This window comes from Scyliorhinus canicula, chromosome 10 (genome assembly GCF_902713615.1).
Source record: "Scyliorhinus canicula chromosome 10, sScyCan1.1, whole genome shotgun sequence".
NCBI classification, from domain to species: Eukaryota; Metazoa; Chordata; class Chondrichthyes; order Carcharhiniformes; family Scyliorhinidae; genus Scyliorhinus; species Scyliorhinus canicula.
In genome coordinates this window covers 108,543,286-108,563,102 of record NC_052155.1, presented here as the reverse complement: position 1 = coordinate 108,563,102, position 19,817 = coordinate 108,543,286, and the positions used below count along the sequence as shown (strand labels likewise).

Below are 19,817 nucleotides of genomic sequence, written 5' to 3'. Positions count from 1 at the left end.
GTCTCATAATTTCTTTAAGTTCAGGACCCTAACCTGAGACTGAACTGTGTCACTCTCCATCTTAATGAAGAATTATACCATATTATGGTAATTGTTTCCTGAAGGATCTCACACCACAACGTTGCTAATTAATCCTCTCTCATTTCACAATACCCAATCTAGGAACCCTCTCTAGTCGGTTCCTCAACATATTGGTTGAGAAAATCATCCCTTATACATTCCAGGAAATCCTCTTCCATTGAATTGCTACCAGTTTGATTAGCCCAATCAATATGCAGATTGATGTCACCCATAATAAATTATGTACCCTTATTGCACACATCTCTAATTTCCTGTTTGATGCCATCCCCAACCTCACAACTACTGTTTGGTGGTCCGTACACAACTCCCACTAACGTTTTTTGTCCTTTCGTGTTCCGCAGCTCCACTATATAGATTCCACATTGCGAGGCTAATGTCCTTCTTACTATTGCGTTAATCTCCTTTTTAACCAGCAACGCTACCCCACCTCCCTTTCCTTCTAGCTTACCTGAATATTGAAAACCCCTGAATGTTAAGTTCCCATCCTTGGTCACCCTGGAGCCAGGTCTCCAGAACCATTCTTGTAAAGTTCTTCTCTAATGGTTTCATATCCTATAGTATGATGCCAAAATTATATACAACAATCTTGCTGAGATTTAACCAGTGTCTTGTATAGGTTCAGCAGAACCTCCTTGCCTTTGTACTTTATGCCTCTATAAATAAAGCCCAAAATATTGCATGCTTTATTTCCAGCTCGCTCCAATTGTCCTGCCACCTTCAAGGATTTATGCACACATTCACTCAGGTAATCATAGAATTTACAGTGCAGAAGGAGGCCATTCGGCCCATCGAGTCTCAACCGGCTCTGAGAAAGAGCACCCTACCCAAGCCCACACCTCCACCCTATCTCCATAACCCAGGAACCCCACCCAAAAGCAAGGGCAATTATGGACACGAAGGACAATTTAGCATGTCCAATCCACCTAATCTGCACATCTTTGGACTGTGGGAGGAAACCGGAGCACCTGGAGGAAACCCATGCACACACGGGGAGAACGTGCAGACTCCACACAGACAGTGACCCAAACCGGGAATCGAACCTGGGACCCTGGAGCTGTGAAGCAATTGTGCTAACCACTATGCTACCGTGCTGCCCATTAAAGACTTCAATACAACATACAGTGCAGAAGGAGGCCATTCAGCCCATCGAGTCTGGACTGACCCACTTAAGCCCCACTTCCACCCTATCCCCGTAACCCAATAACCCCATCTAACCTTTCTGGCCACTGAGGGCAATTTATCATGGGCAATCCACCTAACCTGCACACCTTCGGACTGTGGGAGGAAACCGGAGCACCCGGAGGAAACCCACGCAGACACGGGGGGGACATGCAGACTTCGCACAGACAGTGACCCAGCGGGGAATCGAACCTGGGACCCTGGTGCTGTGAAGCCACAGTGCTAATCACTGTGCTACCGTGCTGCCCATTAAAGACTTCAATACAACATACAGTGCAGAAGGAGGCCATTCGGCCCATCGAGTCTGCACCGACCCACTTAAGCCCCCACTTCCACCCTATCCCCGTAACCCAATAACCCCATCTAACCTTTCTGGCCACTGAGGGCAATTTATCATGGGCAATCCACCTAACGTGCACGCCTTCGGACTGTGGGAGAAAACCGGAGCACCCGGAGGAAACCCACACAGACACGGGGGGGACATGCAGACTTCGCACAGACAGTGACCCAGCGGGGAATCGAACCTGGGACCCTGGTGCTGTGAAGCCACAGTGCTAATCACTGTGCTACCATGCCTCAATGAAAATCGCTTATTGTCACAAGTAGGCTTCAAATGAAGTTACTGTGAAAAGCCCCTAGTCGCCACATTCCGGCGCCTGTTCGGGGAGGCTGTTACGGGAATCGAACTGTGCTGCTGGCCTGCCTTGGTCTGCTTTCAAAGCCAGCGATTTAGCCCAGTGAGCTAAACAGCCTCAGAATTAGAGTCATACAGCACAGAAAGAGGCCCTTTGGTCGATTGTGAATGCACTGGCCGTAAAGCACCTATCTATTCTAACCGCATTTTCCAGCACTTGGTCCCTAGCCTTGCATGTTATGGTGTTTCAAGTGCCCATCTTAATGTTTCTTAAAAGTTTAGTGTTCCCACCTCTACCACTCTTTCAGGCAGTGAGTTCCAGATTCCCACCAACCTCTGGATGAAAAAGTTTTTCCTCAAATCCCCTCTAAATCTCCTACCCTTTACCTTTAACCTATGCCTCCTGGTTTTTGACCCCTCTACTAAGGGGAAACATTTCTTCCTATCTATCCTATCTTTGTCCTTCACAATTTGTACACCTCAATCAGGTCCCCCCTCAGCCTTCTATGCTCATATGAGGATAACCCCAGCCTAAACAGCCTCTCTTCATAGCTGAAACACTCCAGCCCAGGCAACAGATCCTGGTGAATTTCCTTTGCACCCTCTGTAATGCAATCACATCATTCCTATAGTGTGGCAACCGGAAGTGCACACAGTACTCTAGCTGTGGCCTAATAAACGTTTTATACAGCTCCAGCTTACTCTCCCTACTCTTATATTCTATGCCTCGGTTAATAAAGGAAAGTATCCCATATGCCTTTTTAACCACCTTATCTACCTGTTTTGCTACCTTTAGGGACCTATGGACATGCCCTGTAATTTAAGGCTTTCCTCCTCACTACTTACCACACCACCACTTTTTGTGTCATCTAGGAACTTACTGATCATATCCCCTGCACCCCTCTAAGAACGTTATCCTTATTTTATATCATCTCTCCATGTTCTTTGTAACAAAATGCATCACCTCACACTTCTCCGCATTGAACATCTGCCACCTAATTGCCCACTCAGCCAACTTGTCTATGTCCTTCTGAGGTTCTACACTGTCCTCCTCAGTTTATAATACTTCCAAGCTTTGTGTCGTCCACAAACTTTGAAATGTCCTCTGCACACCAAGTTCTAGATCATTAACATGTACCAAGAAAAGCTAGTGTCATAAGACGCCTAAGGTGCAGCACGACAAACCTTCCTCCAGCTTGAAAATAGTTTATTGAGCATTACACTCTGCTTCCTATCATTCAGCCAATATTGAATCCACATTGTGACTGTTCCTTTTATTCCATGAGTTGTATTGTACCTTTTCTCACAAGTCTGTTGCGTGGCACTGTATTGAATGGCAACTGAAAGTTCATGTACACCACATCAACAGCATTATCAACGTCAACCCTTTATTACCTCTTCAAAAGCTTCCAGCTAGATAGTTAGGTACAATTTCCCCTTTGGAAATCCATGCTGGCTCTTCCTAATCAAAGCACATTTTTCCATGTGACTCCTAATTCTATCCTGAATAATTGTTTCTAGAAGTTTGCCCACGACTGATGTTAAACTGACAGGCCTGAAATTGCTGGGACTATCATTAAATGTTTTTTGAACAAGGCTGAGTTAGTTATGCAAAGTGGTCCACGTTGTTGGGGGTGGGCAGTGCAGTATGGCAGGGGTAGGATTGTAGAGATCCTTTGTCTTATGGCAGTTTAGTGTGAGGCTTTCGTACGCCTCGGGGAAGGTGTTGATGATGCCTCGGAGTTTGCTCAGATCTAAGCACTGTCTGCATATTGTAGTTCAATGACAGAGGATGGGATAACCTTGGATCTGGTCTGCAGACGGCAGATGTTGAACATATTCCAGATTATTCCATAGTTTAGCTCTACTCCAGCTTGCTGAGGAACCTGCTGAGGATGAGATGGAGCACTGCAGCAAGGAAGATCGAGAAGAGTGTCGGTGCAATAACATAGCCTTGCACGACCCCAGTCCGAATATGAATTGGGTCTGTGGTGGATCCGTTGGTCAGGACCGTAGCTTGCATGTCATCATGGAGCAGGCGGAGCATGATGACAAACCTTTGGGGCAGCCGAAATGGAGGGGGACACTCCATAATCCCTCACAGTTGACATTGTCAAAGCCCGTAGTGAGATCAACAAGGGTTGGTTCCATTCCCTACATTTCTCTTGTAGTTGCCGACTGGTGAAGATTATGTTTGTTGTGCCCCATAGGTGGAATCTGCATTCAGACTCTGGGAGGAGCTCTTCAGCCACAGAGAGAAAGCAATTAAGGAGGACTCGTGCACTGAAATTCCTCAGTAGTCACTGCAGTCGGACTTCTCATTTTCCTTGAAGATGTTCACGATTATGGCGTCCGAAATCTAGTGGCACATTCTCCTTCCAGATAAGGGAAATGAGGTCATATTTTCACGGCAATAGTGCTTCCCTGCCATGTTTTAGCACTTCAGCAGGGATTAAATCTGCTTCATATGCCTGGTTGTTCTTTAGTTGGCAGATGGCCTTTTCTACCTCATGCCAGGTTGGAGTTGTGTTGATATGGTAGTGATAGCATACTGCAGATTGGAGTCGAGGATACTCGTATTGAAGATTTCTGTTGAGGAGGACTTCAAAGTGCTCCTTCCAGTGAAAGAAAACTCGCTGTCAGCCAACTGCTGGATCTCCTGTGCTTTTTCCACCCATCTGTTTCTTGGGTTGAGGATTTTTTGCTGGACCTCAGCCCTCAGTACAGCTGCTTTCTTAGTCTCGGCTTGGGTTGCTGTTGCAAGTTCAGAAAAGCCTTGCACTTATGGTTTATCAGCTCCTTGGTCTCCTGGTCAAGTGACTAAGTGTCTCTTCGCAGGTGCTGCTTACGGAGGCCCTCAGGGCAGACCAGGAGCTGTGAATACTCTGCATCTCTGAGAGTTGTGAGAAGAAGGCAGTGATGGGTTGGTTGAAAAGGGCTCTCTTGTCAGGGTCTTGGAGTGCCTCAGTATTGATTTTCTTGCTGCATTACTTCTGTTGTCGATGGTGCTTTGGGGCTACATTGATGTTGATCACAGAGTGGATTAGATGGTGTTCTATCCAACAGTCACTGATTCCTCTCATGACCTGGGTGATACGCATGTCCTTGAACTCCCTCATTCGGATAATGCGTAGTCGAGCAGGTGCCAGTGCTTGGAGTGAAGGTGTTGCCATGAGATCCTGTACTTGTCTCTCTGATAAGTTAATGTTTGTTATGACAAGGCCGTTTTCTAGGCATTTTGTCAGGAGCAGTGTCCAATTGGTGTTGGATTGCCCTACCCCCTCTCTGATGAGTACATCTCCCCAGCGACCTGTGACCTTTCCAACTCTGGAGATGACATTGCCAAGAAGGAGTTGCTTCTCGCCAGTTGGGACTTGGGCCAAGAATTGTTTGATGCTCGAGTAAAATTCCTCTTTGGACTTGCTTGCAGCTTCCAGTGTTGGGCATTAGTGGAGGACAACAGTGCAGTGGTCTGGGTGAGGGGGAACCAAAGGGTCATATGGCATTCATTTATCCCACGAAGGGAGTCTGTGAGATGGCCAACTATTTAATTTTTAATGACGCAGCCAACCCCATGCGAGGCGGCAAACGTGTTCCGGTTTATCTTTCTAGAAAAAGGTGAAACTGCCACCTAGGCTCTTCAGCTAGTATCACTGCCGGGTCTTGCTTCGGGTGGCGATGTCAATGCCGAAATGCTCCTGTGCATCGCTTTATAAATTAAATAACGCTAGTCTTGTGAGTGGGGTTAGATCTGATTTGCAGAAGTGGGATAACCTCCCCCTGCCCTTAGCGCAGGGTTCAGACGGTTAAAATGAATATCCTTCCGAGGTTTTTATTTCTTTTTTAATGTCTCCTCATTTTTCTCTCCAAATCGTTTTTTTGCTAGCGTTAACAAGATTTTGTGTTCCTTCATTTGGGCTGGCAAGACCCCGCGAGTTCTTAGAGGGTTTCTTCAGAGAGAGAGAGTGAGAGACAGACAGTCGGCTTAGCCTCACCTAATTTTTATTACTGGGTATCTACTACTGGCTCAAGAATCCAAGTTCCATGCGAGGCAGATGGAGGCGGGCTCTTGTAGGGATTCCAGCTTGAGGGCCTTGGTAATTGCCTCACTTTGGTGTGCCCCTTCAAAATTTGCCTCGGCTTTGGTTGTTGGTGCCCATGCTGAGGATTTGGAGACAGTTTAGTCAACATTTTACGCTCGGCTCCATGTCGTTGTCAGCCCTTATTTGTAGGAATTATCCCTTTGCACCACCTTGAAGTTCAGATCCTGGGGGCAGCAGGGCTCCTCAGATTTGAGGATCTGGTGGATAAATTCCAATTCCGAAGGTCCAATTTATTCAGTATTACCAGGTACGCAATTTACTGATTAAGGAGATTTTGTTGTTTCCTTTGGCATCTTCATCGTCCCTCCTGAATAGGATCTTATCTCTGGCCGAGGTGGGTGAGGGGAAGATTTCAGACATTTATGGCCAAACCCTGTTGCCGGAGCAGGCTCCATTGGATCAGGTGAGGGGGAAGTGGGAGGGTGAGCTGGGTCTGGTTTTTGATGGTGAAGTGAGGCTCTTCACAGAGCCAACTCAACCTCCTCCTGTGCTAGGCTCAACTTGATTCAGTTCAAGGTGGTGCACTGGGAACATCTGACCAAGACGAGGAAGAGTGTATATTTTTCTTGGGGTAGAGGGTAGGTGCAAACGTTGTTCTCAGGAGCCGGCGAATCATGCCCATATGTTCTGGTTGTGTCCTAAACCTGTAAGATTCTGGGTCACATTCTTTAACACCATGTCAGAAATTCTTGATATTGAGCTGCAGACTTGTTGACTGGTGGCCATTTTCAGGTTTTTGGACTCGCCAGTGCTGCAGACGGGTGTGAAGGCAGAACTCCTTACCTTTGCCTCTTGATAGCCTGGAGGCGGGTTCTGCTGGGGTGGAGATCTCTACTCGGCCTGGTGCCTGGTTGGGTGATCTAATGGACTTCCTATATCTGGAGAAGGACACCATTAGGTAGATGTTAGAAGGATTCTACTTGAAATGGCAAGCATTAATTTCCTTTTCAGAGAGTTAGTCATGGTCAGCTGTCAGGAGGAGTTATTAGTCCTTTTCATGGGATCCTAGAATCCCTACAGTGCAGAAGGAGGCCATTCAGCCTATCGTGTCTACACCAACCCTCTGAATGAGCACCCTACCAAAGCCCACTCCCCCACCCTATCCCTGTAACCCCATTATCCTTTTGGACACTATGGGCAATTTAGCATGACCAATCCACCTAACCTGCAGATCTTTAGACTGTCGGAGGAAACTGGAGCACCTGGAAGAAACCCACAAAGACACGGGGGGAATGTGCAAACTCCACACAGTCACATGAGGCTGGAATTGAACCCGGGTCTCTCGCACTGTGATGTAGCAGTGCTAACCACTGTGCCACCCACTACGTTTTGTAGTCTTAACCTTTGTCATTATATATTGAAGGGTTGGGGTTAGTGGGGTTGATAATTCTTGATTGTGTTATTCATGTATTGTTCCTTTATGTATTTGATGTTTAGTGTAAATTTATTTTGTAATAATGGAAAACAATTGAAATAAATATATATTTTTTTAAAGTCCCTTTACAATGTTTTGTTCCCATCCACACTATTTACAGTGCCACTTTATTTAGTGACATCAATGGTTCCTAAGTAATTGATATTAAAATAATCTTTTTAAAATCCCTTTAATCCAAACATAATTGTGTAAATATCCAATAGGGTTGAACAATTTTTCAGTCAATGTTAGAACTTTGTGCAATGTTTTATACTTCTATTTAAACTTTAATCAAATACCTAGAATTCTCCAACAGCTAAAGTTACAAACTACAGCACACATAATATACATATGCTTGATTACTTTTACCAAATGCTCGAAGTTGGTTTCGTCTAGCAGGGACTGGCGGTGACTCGGTCCCTGACTGTGGATGATCCTATGGAGCAAAACAATTTTTAAGACAATTCAAGTACACAAATTTATGAAAGTAAAATGGTTTAACATGTCAACTTAAATGAATGAAACAGTTATTAAAAGATTTCAAAATATAATTCTAGGACTTCCAGCTTTTTGGATTGAGGGTTTTGTAAATTTTGAATCTGCTGTTAATTAATTTCCACTGCCACCATTAAATATTGCAGCTCTTTTTACTAAATAATCTTGGTGCTAGAGTTCCTGCAGCAATTGCCCTCAAAGTTATTTTAAGGGGGGGGGGGGGGGGGGGGGGACAAAGCTCTTTCTTTTTATTGATTTTATTATCAAAACAATGTTTAAATTAATTATTATTAAAACAGATAAACTGCTCAATCTTGACACTCTATCCTTGACAAATATTAACAATATAACTTCTTATGTGTCATTTACATCATAGGCATTGTCTACATCTTCTCTGTCACATTCTCTTCCCTCAATGGTTAAGTTCCCAAATTTCCCTTCTGAACAATAAATGCGAAAACAAGAATCAACATGAGCAAAATCTTTCTTCCTGGTAAGTTGCCATCACGTTTGGCTAAATAAAATTTACCTATGACACAGAATGTAAAATTATTCTCAGATATACTATAAATATTCCCCATCCATCCAATTTGTGATCAAATATACAAGTATAGAAAAAAATTAAAAATTTTAAAACTTACCCCAAAACTGCTCCATCAACATTCCCTCCTTCATGGAAATTTACAGTACGTGATGACCCCATTTCACCAACTATATCTGTGCTCTGAAAGGCCTTTCACTCAATCAAAAACACCTACAACCCCTTTTCCCAAAACCATTAAAATTTTTGTTTTGCAAATATTTAGCCACTTTTCTTTAAAATGCTGTTAGGGATTCTGCTTTCACTCATTTTTCCTGCATCATAACAACGTTCTGCATACAATAATTTCTACTGATCTTTCCTTTGTTCTTTTAATGATGTAAATCTTTGACTTTTAGTTACTGACTCATTAACCTTTGTACATAGCTTTGCAAATTTAATTTATAAAAATATAATTATTTTGAGCAACTCTTGATAGCAGTTTGTCAGGCACAGTCAAAAAGCGCATGGATGAACTGCTACACTTGTTCATTCCCGTTTGGCACAAAAAAAAAATGTGAAAGTGGCCAAACCATGGCTTACGAGGGAAATTAGAAATAGCATTAGATCCAAGGAAGAGACATACAAATTGGCCAGAAAAAAAAGCAGGCTTGAGGATTGGGAAGAGTTCAGAAATCAGCAAAGGAGGACAAATGGATTGATTAATAAGGGGAAAATGGGGTACCAGAGTAAGCTTGCAAGCAATGTAAAAACAAACTGAGGAAACTTCCACAGGTATGTGAAGAGAAAAAGATTGGGAAAGACAAATGTAGGTCCCTTATAGTCAGAACCAGGGAATTTGATAATGGGCAAAAAATGGCTGACCAACTAAATACAAATTTTGGCTGTCTCCTTAAAGGAGGACATGAATAACTTACCAGAAATGTTGGGGTACACATGATTTTGTGAGGGGGAGGAACTGAAGGAAATCAGTATTAGTAGGGAAATACTGTTGGAGAAATTGATGGGATTGATTGCATTTTTTTGAACTTGTGACTAGCTGTGTAGATGAGGGTAGTCCAGTTGATATAGTTTACATGAATTTCAGCAAAGCCTTTGACAAAGTCCCACATGGGAGACGTAGAAAGAAGGAAAATGCACGTGGGATACTGGATACCTGATACGGTGGATTCAAAACTGGCTTAGCTGTAGGAGACAGAGGATGATGACAGACAGCTGCTTTAGTGACTGGGAGCCAGTGTCCAGTGGCGTACCACGAGGAACTGTACTGGGCCCCCCACTGTTTGCCATTTATATAAACGACATAGATGACTATGTGGGGGGTAGGATCAGCAAGTTTGTGAATGACACAAAGATTGGCTGGATGGTTAACAGTGAAGCTGAGTGTCTTGGGTTACAGGAAGTAATAGATGGGATGGTCAAATGGGCAGAAAAGTGGCAGATGGAATCTAACCCTGAAAAGTGTGAGTAATGTGACAAGGAAGTATTCAATGAATGCCCTGACACTGGGAAGTTTGTATGTTTTTTTTCTTATCTTTCTCTTTTCCTCTACCCCTTTTTGTACAGAGTTGTTAATTGAAATGTGTGTGTTTTGATTTTTTGGTTGTTATTTTCTTTTTTCGAGGGCGTATATGGCTTGGGGGAAGGAAGTTTCGTTGTTCCAGGGTTGAAGGAGGGGATGGAGGAGTTTTGACTCTTGGGTTTGGTGTTTTTTAAAAAATAATGTTGAGTAAGCTCTGGCAGGGGGGGGTGAACAAGAACGAGGGGGGGAGCCATTGCTTGCTGGACCTGTTTAGACAGGTTTTGATGACCTAGAATGTGTGAATGATTGGGGGGGGGGGGGGGGGGGGGGGGGGGGGAGATGGAGGAGAGGGGCGTTGGGTCGAGAGGGAGTTGCTGGGGGCTTTTTAGGATGGAGGGGGGTAGATTGCTGACAGTGACTGAGGGTTATTATTTGTCCCATCTGTTGGGTGGTCTCTAGTTTCCGAAATATGGGAAATGCAGAGAATAATCCCTCACTGTGGAAATGGCTGATTTGCGGAGTGAGGTGTGGGGTGGGGGTGGGGGAGGTGAGAAACCACCTATTCGATTGGTTACGTGGATTATGCGGGGTTTGGGGGGCCCAGTGAAGCGTGCAACAGTTTTCTATCATTTTAAGAGCCTGAGGGCTGATGTAGTGCTTTTGCAGGAGACCCACTTGCGAGTGAGGGACCAGATTAGGCTCCGTAAGGGATGGGCGAGTCAGGTGTTCCACTTGGGCTTTGACAGCAGGGCACAAGGGGTGGCAATACTAATTAATGAAAGTATTTAGTTTCAGGTGGGGAAGGTGGTAGCGGACCAGAGTGGAAGGTATGTCTCCGTTATGGGAACATTGGAAGGTATATAGGTGGTTTCGGCGACTGCGTGCATTCCAAACCGGGACAATGCAGCGTTCATAAAACGGATGTTTGCTGCTGTACCAGGCACGGACATGCATCAGTTGATCTTGGGGGGAGATTTGAACAGTGTTTTGAATCCTAAGTTGGATCAGTCTAAGTCCAAGTTTTTGGTCCCTTTCAGGAGTAGCAAAGATACTGATGGCGTTTATGAATGAGATGGGTGGAGTGGATATGTGGCGGTTTTTGCACACTGGGGGTAGGGAATTCGCCTTTTTAACTCCGGTGCATAACGTGTATTAACTGATCAACTTTTTTGCTTTTTCTCGATGGGAAGGTCTCTGCTGCCAGGGGTGAGGAAAGCGGAATATTTGCGATACTTATTTCGGATCATGCTCCACACATGTTGATGTGGTTTTGGAGACGAGGTTCATTCAGCAGCCGACGAGAAGTTTGTATGTAGGGCTGTTGGCGGATTCGGAATTTTGTGTGAAGGTGGCAAGGGTGATTGATGAGTATGTGGAGTTTACCAAAAATGGTGAGGTTTTCCCCTCGGTGTTGTCGGAGGACCTGAAGGCGAATGTGAGAGGGGAGATAATCTCGCATAAGGCACAGTGGATAGGGAGGCACGGGAGGAACGCCACAGGTTGGTAGCTGAGAACGTGGATGTAGATGACAGGTATTCGAGTGACTCTACTCCAGAGCTCCTGGCTAGTAGGAAGAAGTTGCAGATGCAGTTTGACCTGATACGGCAGTGCACCAGTTGTGGCGCTTGAGGGAAGTAATGTACGAATATGGGGAGAAGGCCAATTGTCCTTCTGCAGTTGAGGCAGAAGGCAGCCTCCAAAGAGATTGTTCAGGTCCGGATTTGGGTGGACTAGTGTCTGCGCTGGATAAAGTTAATGGGTGTTCAAAGAGTTCTATAAGAATTTTCGTAAGTCGGAGCTTCCAGGGAGGAGTCAGATCTGGTGGAGTTTCTGCAGGGGTTTGAGTGTCCTAAGGTGAAGGAGGAGGATCTGGAAGGGTTGGAGGAGTCGTTGGGGATGGAGGAGGTCCGGACAGCTTTTGAGCGAATCTAGACGAGTAAAGCGCCGGGGTCAGATGGTTTCTCAGTGGAATTTTGTTTTTTGGAAATGATTTTATTGTAATTTTAAACCATTTTTATACAAGATGTGGAAATGCTGGCATTGGATTGGGGTGGGCACAGTAAGAAGTCTTACAACACAAGGTTAAAGTCCAACAGGTTTGTTGGAATCACTAGCTTTCGGGCACAGCTTGTTCATCAGGTGATTTTTATACAAAGCATACAATAACACAGACTAACAACCAAACAGTAAGAACCACCCCCTCTTCCCCTTACAACAGTATAGCCTCACCAGTAAACCACCCTTCCCCCCCCACCCAAATAACCCAGTTACAAGCCAGTCGATCTCTATGAAGAATGTCTTGGGCAGGAACACCGGGAGGCACTGAAATACAAATAAAATCTCGGCAAGATATTCATCTTAACCGTCTGCACTCAGCCCGCCAGGGATAGTGGGTGACTGTCCCACCTTTGCATGTCTTCTTTAACCTTCCCCACCAGACTCGTGTAGTTCAACCTCCGGAGTGGAATACTTACATCCCAACACATTCGGCGTAATTTCATTGAAAAATTTCTAAGTTCATTTGTGGCGGGTTTTGCAGGGAGTTTCCCACCGGCTCTGCTCGGGCATTCCCCATCACTATCAAATGACACTTAGTCTCACTTTTTTGGGCCCAGGGGAGTTTCTCTCTGGTTTAGCCCACACGTAGAATTTTTTCCAGCACTGGGGAGCTGAACTCAAGAGCCAATCCAAGTGGGTTTGTGGGTCACCCCCAAACCACCCCACCCCTCCCCCCCCAACCTCCCAGAGTCACCTACATAGCTGCCCTGCAAACCCCAACCCATCATACCCACTCCACCCGCCTTTCATGAATATGGCCCCCCTTGGGCCCTGACCCTTAGCAGTGCCAGCCTAGCACCCAGGCACCCTTGCACCACCACCATAGCACCCTGGCAATGCCAAGGTGTCCATGTTCCAGGGAGAGAGTCAGGGAGCCACCCTGCCTGTCCCTGACCACCCAGGGGCCTCTGATGGCCCCGGCGACCCTCGGGGTGCGTTCTGTCAAGTGCACATTTGTGTGGACCAGTACTGAACGGCGCCCAGTTGCATCCTTGCTGCAGGAGCTGATAGATCTCGGTAGGCCGGCAGATCCATAGTAAGCTCACCTAAGTAGGTTCAAGTAGAACCCCATTTGGGTGGGATTCTGATTTTGACGCTCAGCGGATCTTGGACATATCCCAGAAGATGTAAAAGCTGCCAGGAAGCCTGTGGGAAGCGTCTCCCGAGATCTACGGGCCGCGCTGCACCTTTGTTCGAGCGCAATGCGGTCAGTAGATCACGCCCATTGAGCTGGATATAAAATTGAACAGAGCTGTCAGAATTTAATTCTCACCTATTTTTTGCTCTGCAGTGGCAACTGAGGAGTCCATAGTGCACTTGACTATACAACAATATTTCAGACTTGACTTAAGTCAACATACAAAGTACAGTATTAACTATTATTCACGGGCGGCACGGAGCACAGTGGTTAGCACTGTTGCTTCACAGCGCCAGGGTCCTAGGTTCGATTCCCGGCTTGGGTCACTGTCCGTGCAGTGTCTGCAAGTTCTCCCTTTGTCTGTGTGGGCTTCCTCCGGGTGCTCCGGTTTTCTCCCACACATCCCGAAAGACATGCTGTTAGGTAATTTGGACATTCCGAATTCTCCTCCATGTACCCAAACAGGCGCCGGAATGTGGCGACTAGGGGCTTTTCACAGTAACTTCATTGCAGTGTTAATGTAAGCCTACTTGTGACAATAAAAATTATTATTATGACTTCCGGTGGCGGCAATGCACAGCTGAGCCGCACGTTCGGCGGCTCCCGAGATTAACGGACTTCGGGGTTTTTTTAAAGGCCCCCAACGGAGCAGAGGAGGCAAATCCCGACGGGGGAAGAGGCCAGGAGTCGCCCCAGTGGCCCCATGGTCCAGACCAGGAGCGGGGCAGGGAGAGAATCGACGGAAAAAACACCCAGAAAAAATCGGGAACCGAAAAACAAAATGGCGGCCGGCGAAAGCTTTGAGGAGCTGAGGAAGTGGGTCCAGGAGCAGCAGACGACTCTGCTGCGCTGCTTCCAGGAGCTGAAGGTGGAGCTGCTGGAGTCCATCAAGGTAACCAACAGGGAACTGATGGTGACCCAGACAGCCCAGGGGGCTGCGAACCGGGAGCTGCAGCAGCAGGCCTCCGAAAGGAAGGACGAGGTCGCGGCCGTGGTGGGGAAGGTGGAGATGCACGAGGCGCTCCATAAAAGATGGCAGGAGCGGTTCGAGGAGCTGGACAACCGGTCGAGGAGGAAGAATCTACGGATCCTGGGCCTCACGGAGGGGCTGGACGGGTTGGACCTAGCGGCCTATGTGGTGATGTTGCTAAACTCGCTGATGGGGGCTGGGTCCTTCCAGGGGCCCCTGGAGTTGGAGGGGGCCCACAGAATTCTGGCTAGGAGGCCCAAGCCGAACGAGCCGCCGTGGGCGGTGTTGGTGAGGTTCCACCGGTTCGTGGATCGTGAGTGCGTGCTCCGGTGGGCCAAGAAGGAGCGGAGCAGCAAATGGGAGAACACGGAGGTGCGGATCTTCCAGGACTGGAGTGCGGAAGAGGCGAGGCGGTGGGCCGGGTTTAACCGGACGAAGGCGGTGCTCCACAGACGGAAGGTGAAGTTTGGAATGCTGCAGCCGGCGCGTCTGTGGGTCACCTATAAGGATCGACACCACTATTTTGAGTCCCCGGAGGAGGCGTGGGCCTTCGTACAGGCCGGGAAACTGGACTCAAACTGAGGGTCCTCCAGATGGGGGATGCTGTATGATACTGTATTTATTTATACTGTATTTGTACTTACGGGGTTTGGGGTAGGATGTGGGGTGATGTCGTACGGGTGTTTTCTGTATGGGTTTTCAAGCAGGGGTTGGGTGGATGGGTTCGGACTGAGGGGTAAACGGGGTGTTCGGGGAGCTGGTGCGGGGGCACAGACAATGGGAGTGGCCCTGGAGGAGGCGGGGCCCGGCAGGGCGAAAGCGCGGGCTTTCTGCGGGGTTCCCGTGCTGGGAGAGGGAGGGGACGGGTTTCCTCTTCCCGCGCAGGAGCGGGGGAGGGTGGACTCATTGATGGGCACAATGGAGGAGGGGCAGTCCCACGTTGGGAGGAGCCGAAAGTAGGGCGGGAGCCGCCGGGGTCAGCAGAAGTTAGCTGGCTCACGGGAGTGCTGTAGAGGGGGGGGGGGGGCGCGGTTAGGAGGGGTCCTAGCCGGGGGGGGGGGGGGGGGGGGGGGGGGTACCGGGTTGCTGCTGAAACGGTCAGGAAGGAGCTGGAAGACGCAGGGGTGCTGGAGGGTGGGGGAGTTGCCGCCGTGGGAAACGGGCAGAGCGTGGGACGCTGGCCGGGGGTGGGCAAGGGATGGGGTATGGCTAATCGGCAGGGGAAGGGGGCAGGGAGCCCTCGGATCCGGCTGATAACCTGGAATGTGAGGGGGCTGAATGGGTCGGTCAAAAGGGCCCGAGTAGTTGCGCACCTGAAGGGACTGAAGGCGGATGTGGCCATGCTCCAGGAGACACACCTGAGAGTGGTGGACCAGGTCGGGTTGGGGGGGGGCAAGTATTCCACTCAGGGCTGGATGAGAGGAGTAAGGGGGTGGCGATCCTGGTGGGGAAGAAGGTGTCGTTTGAGGCGTTGAAGGTGGTGGCTAACAGTGGCGGGAGGTACGTGATGGTGAGTGGCAAGCTGCAGGGGGAGCGGGTGGTGTTGGTGAATGTTTATGCCCCAAATTGGACGATGCGGGTTCATGCGGCGTATGTTGGGCCAGCGTTCCGGACCTGGAGGCGGGGGGCCTGATCGTGGGGGGGGGGGGGGGGGGGGGGAGACTTTAGCGCGGTGCTGGGTCCCCCATTGGATCGGTCCGGGTCCCGGACGGGTGGGAGGTCGGCGGCGGCTAGGGTGTGAGGGGATTATGGACTAGGTGGGGGGAGGGGGTGGACCCTGGAGGTTTGCGAGGGCCAAGGGCCAGGGAAATACTCGTTTTTTCTCCCATGTACACAAGGCCTACTCGAGGATTGATTTTTTTTGTCCTGAGCAGGGGGCTGGTGACGAGGATGGAGGAAGTGGAATACTCCGCCATTGCCATTTCGGATCATGCCCCGCACTGGATGGGCCTCGGGCTGGGGGAGGAGAGGGACCAACGTCCGCTCTGGCGCATGGAGGTGGGGCTGCTGGCAGATGAGGAGGTGGCCGGGAGGGTCCGGGGGTGTATTGAGAGATACCTCGAGGCCGATGATAACGGGGAGGTTCGGGTGGGGACGGTCTGGGAGGCATTGAAGGTGGTGATGAGGGGGGAATTGATCTCCATCCGAACCCATAGGGAGAGGGGGGAGCAGAGGGAAAGGGAAGGACTGATAGGCGAGATGGTGCAGGTGGATAGGAGATATGCGGAGGCCCCAGAGGGGGGATTGCTGGGGGAGAGGCGTAGCCTTCAGGCCGGATTTGACCTGCTGGCAACCGGAGGGGCGGGGGCCTAGTGGAGGAGGGCACTGGGGGGCGGTGTATGAGTACGGGGGGAGGGCGAGCGGGATGCTGGCGCACGAGCTCCGGAAGCGAGACGCGGCCGGGGAGATTGGGGGAGTGGTGGATGGAGCTGGGGGGGTGGTGCGGAGGGGGGTGGATGTCAGTGGGGTCTTCGGGGACTTTTATGGGGAACTGTGCCGGTCTGAACCCCCGGTGGAGGAGGGTGGAATGGGGCGCTTCTTGGACAAGTTGCGATTCCCGAGGGTGGGAGAGGGGCAGGTGGAGGGACTGGGGGCGCCGATCGAGCTGGAGGAGGTGGTCAAAGAGATAGGGAGCATGCGGTCGGGGAGGGCGCCGGGGCCGGACGGGTTTCCGGGTGAATTCTATAAAAAGTATTTGGACCTGTTGGGCCCCCTGTTGGTCCGGACCTTTAACGAGGCAAGGGGGGGGGGGGCTCTGCCCCCAACTATGTCACGGGCGCTGATTTCCTTGATCCTGAAGCGGGACGGGGACCCTCTGCAGTGTGGATCATATAGGCCGATTTTGCTGCTGAACGCCGATGCTAAGCTGCTGGCAGGGATCCTGGCCACTAGCGTGTGTGCCTGGGGTCGTGCATGAGGACCAGACGGGGTTTGTGGGGGGAAGGCAGCTGAACACAAACGTGCGAAGGCTCCTCAATGTCATTATGATGCCGGCTGTGGAGGGGGGAGCGGAGATAGTGGTGGCGTTAGACGCGGAGAGGGCCTTCGATGGGGTTGAGTGGGGGTGCTTGTGGGAGAGGTTTGGGTTTGGGGAGGGGTTTATCCGGTGGGTGAGGCTGCTCTGCGAGGCCCCGATGGCGGGTGTGGCCACGAGTGGGAGGAGGTCGGAGTGCTTTCGGCTGCATCGGGGGACGGGGCGGGGGTGCCCACTGTCCCCCTGCTCTTAGCGTGGCGATTGAGCCCCCTGGCCATGGCACTGATGGAGTCAGGGAGCTGGAGGGCCTGGTGCGGGGTGGGGAGGAGCATCGGGTGTGCGCTGTACGTGGACGGCTTGTTGCTGTGTGTGGCGGACCCGGTGGGGGGGGATGCCGGAGGTGATGAGGATTCTTAGGGAATTCGAGGGTTTTCTCGGGGTATAAGCTGAACCTGGGCAAAAGTGATGGTGTTTGTGGTGCATCCGGGGGAGCAAGAGGGGGGGATTGGTAGGCTTCCCATTGAAGCACGGCAGGGAAGAGTTTCAGGTACCTAGGGGTCCAGATGGCGGGGAGCTGGGGGGCCCTGCACAGGCTCAACCTCACAAGATGGCGGAGCAGGGGTTTAAGAGATGGGATATGTTACGCTGTCACTGGCGGGCGAGGGTGCAGTCCGTCAAGATGACGGTGCTCCCGAGGTTTTTGTTCCTGTTCCAGTGCCTCCCCATCCTTATCCCGAAGGCCTTTTTCAGGAGGGTCAACAGCAGTATCACGGGATTTGTATGGGCGCATGTGACTCCGAGGGTTCGAAGAGAGTTCCTGGAGCGAGGCAGGGATGGGGGGGGCTGGCGTTGCCTAACCTCTGTGAGTACTACTGGGCGGCCAACGCAGCGATGGTGCGTAAGTGGGTAACGGTCGAGGAGGGGGCAGCGTGGAAGAGGATGGAGGTGGCGTCTTTGTGGGCACGAGCCTGGAAGCGCTAGTAACGGCGCCGTTGCCGCTCCCTCCAACGAGGTATACCACGAGCCCGGTGGTGGCGGCTACCCTCAAAATTTGGGGGCAATGGAGACGGCACAGGGGAGAAATGGGGGGCTCGAAGGAGGCCCCGATACGGGGGAACCATCGGTTGTCCCAGGGAGCATTGATGGCGGATTTCTGAGCTGGCACAGGGCAGGGGTCAGGAGGTTGAGGGACCTGTTTGTGGAGGGGAGGTTCGCGAGCTTGGGGGAGTTGGAGGGGAAGTTTGGGCTCCCCCCCGGGGAGCATGTTTAGGTACATCCAGGTGAGGGCGTTTTCCAGGCAGCAGGTGGAGGGGTTCCCTTTGCTGCCCCCACGAGGGGTGCGGGATAGGGTGCTCTCGGGGGGTGTGGGTCGGAGGAGGGAGGATCTCGGACATATACCGGGTAATGCAGGAGGTAGACGAGGCCTCGGTGGAGGAACTGAAGGGGAAGTGGGAAGAGGAGCTGGGTGAGGAGATTGAGGAGGGGACGTGGGCGGATGCCCTGGAGAGTGAATTCCTCCTCTTCCTGTGCGAGGCTTAGCCTCATACAGTTCAAGGTGCTGCATAGGGCCCACATGACTGGGTCGAGGATGAGCAGGTTTTTCGGGGGAGAGGACAGGTGTTCTAGGTGCTCGGGGAGCCCAGCGAACCACGCCCATATGTTTTGGGCGTGCCCATCGTTGGGGAGAGTTTTTGGGAGGGGGGTAGCAAAGACGGTGTCGAGGGTGGTGGGATCCAGGGTCAAGCTAGGCTGGGGACTCGCAGTTTTTTTTTTTGGGGTTGCAGTGGAGCCGGGAGTGCAGGAGGCGATAGAGGCCGGGGTTCTGGCCTTTGCGTCCCTAGTAGCCCGGCGGAGGATCTTGCTCCAATGGAAGGATGCGAGGCCCCAAGCGTGGAGGCCCTGGATCTCGGATATGGCGGGGTTCATTTAAATGGAGAGGGTGAAATTTGCCCTGAGGGGATCAGTACAAGGGTTTTTTTCAGGTGTGGCAGCCTTTTCGGTACTTCTTGGCGGAACGGTAGGGAAATAGGCCAAAAGCAGCAGCAACCCGGGGGGATGCGGGGGGGGGAATGATTGGGGGGGAGGGAGAAACTGTGCACATGGGTTGGAGGGTGCACTCTTTCTCTTTTTTTTTCTCTTTGTTTCCTCTCTTTCTTTTTTTGTTTTGTTCTTTCCTTTGTTTAAAGTTGCTCTGAAGCGGGGGGGGGGGGTACTGTTCATGGGGGGTTACCGCGGATGTATGTTAACAAAGTTAAGATGTTTATACTTTTTGATTTGTAAAAATTTCAATAAAAATTATTTATAAAAAAAATTATTATTATTATTGATTTGTTCATTAACTAGAGGTGAAGAATATAAGAACTCACCAAATCTAATTCCTGGATTGAGTAATCGACAGCAGGCAAATCAGTTCTCTGAGTAGCAATCGTTTCTTTCTACAGTTGGATAGGTGGACGAAGGCGTGGTCTCTAAATACAGAAAATTTATTTTCAAAATGTTATTCGAGTTCATTAATATATATTCTTGGAAATCAGAAATCCTAACACAGTATAGCAGAAGGACATCGGCCCTATGAGGCTGGTCCAATATCAAATCATCACCTCAAAAAAGAAGTGGGATGAAAAAAAGGAGGGAGGAAGCACACAGCACGCCTGGTTAGCTCACTGAGCTAATCGCTGGCTTTTAAAGCAGACCAAGCAGGCCAGCAG

General features: G+C 49.9%; 1 protein-coding gene across 1 annotated transcript in view; it reads right to left on the bottom strand.

Moving 5' to 3' along the window:
- Window positions 1-19,817, bottom strand: part of LOC119972134 (centrosome and spindle pole-associated protein 1) — a 354,916-nt gene that overhangs the window by 47,086 nt on the left and 288,013 nt on the right. Inside the window, exons 22-23 of the mRNA XM_038808467.1 lie at window positions 19,476-19,544; window positions 7,781-7,847 (exon numbers count right to left, since the gene is read on the bottom strand). Of these exons, the coding sequence (XP_038664395.1) occupies window positions 7,781-7,847; window positions 19,476-19,544 (136 nt within the window). The remainder of the gene's footprint in view (window positions 1-7,780; window positions 7,848-19,475; window positions 19,545-19,817) is intronic.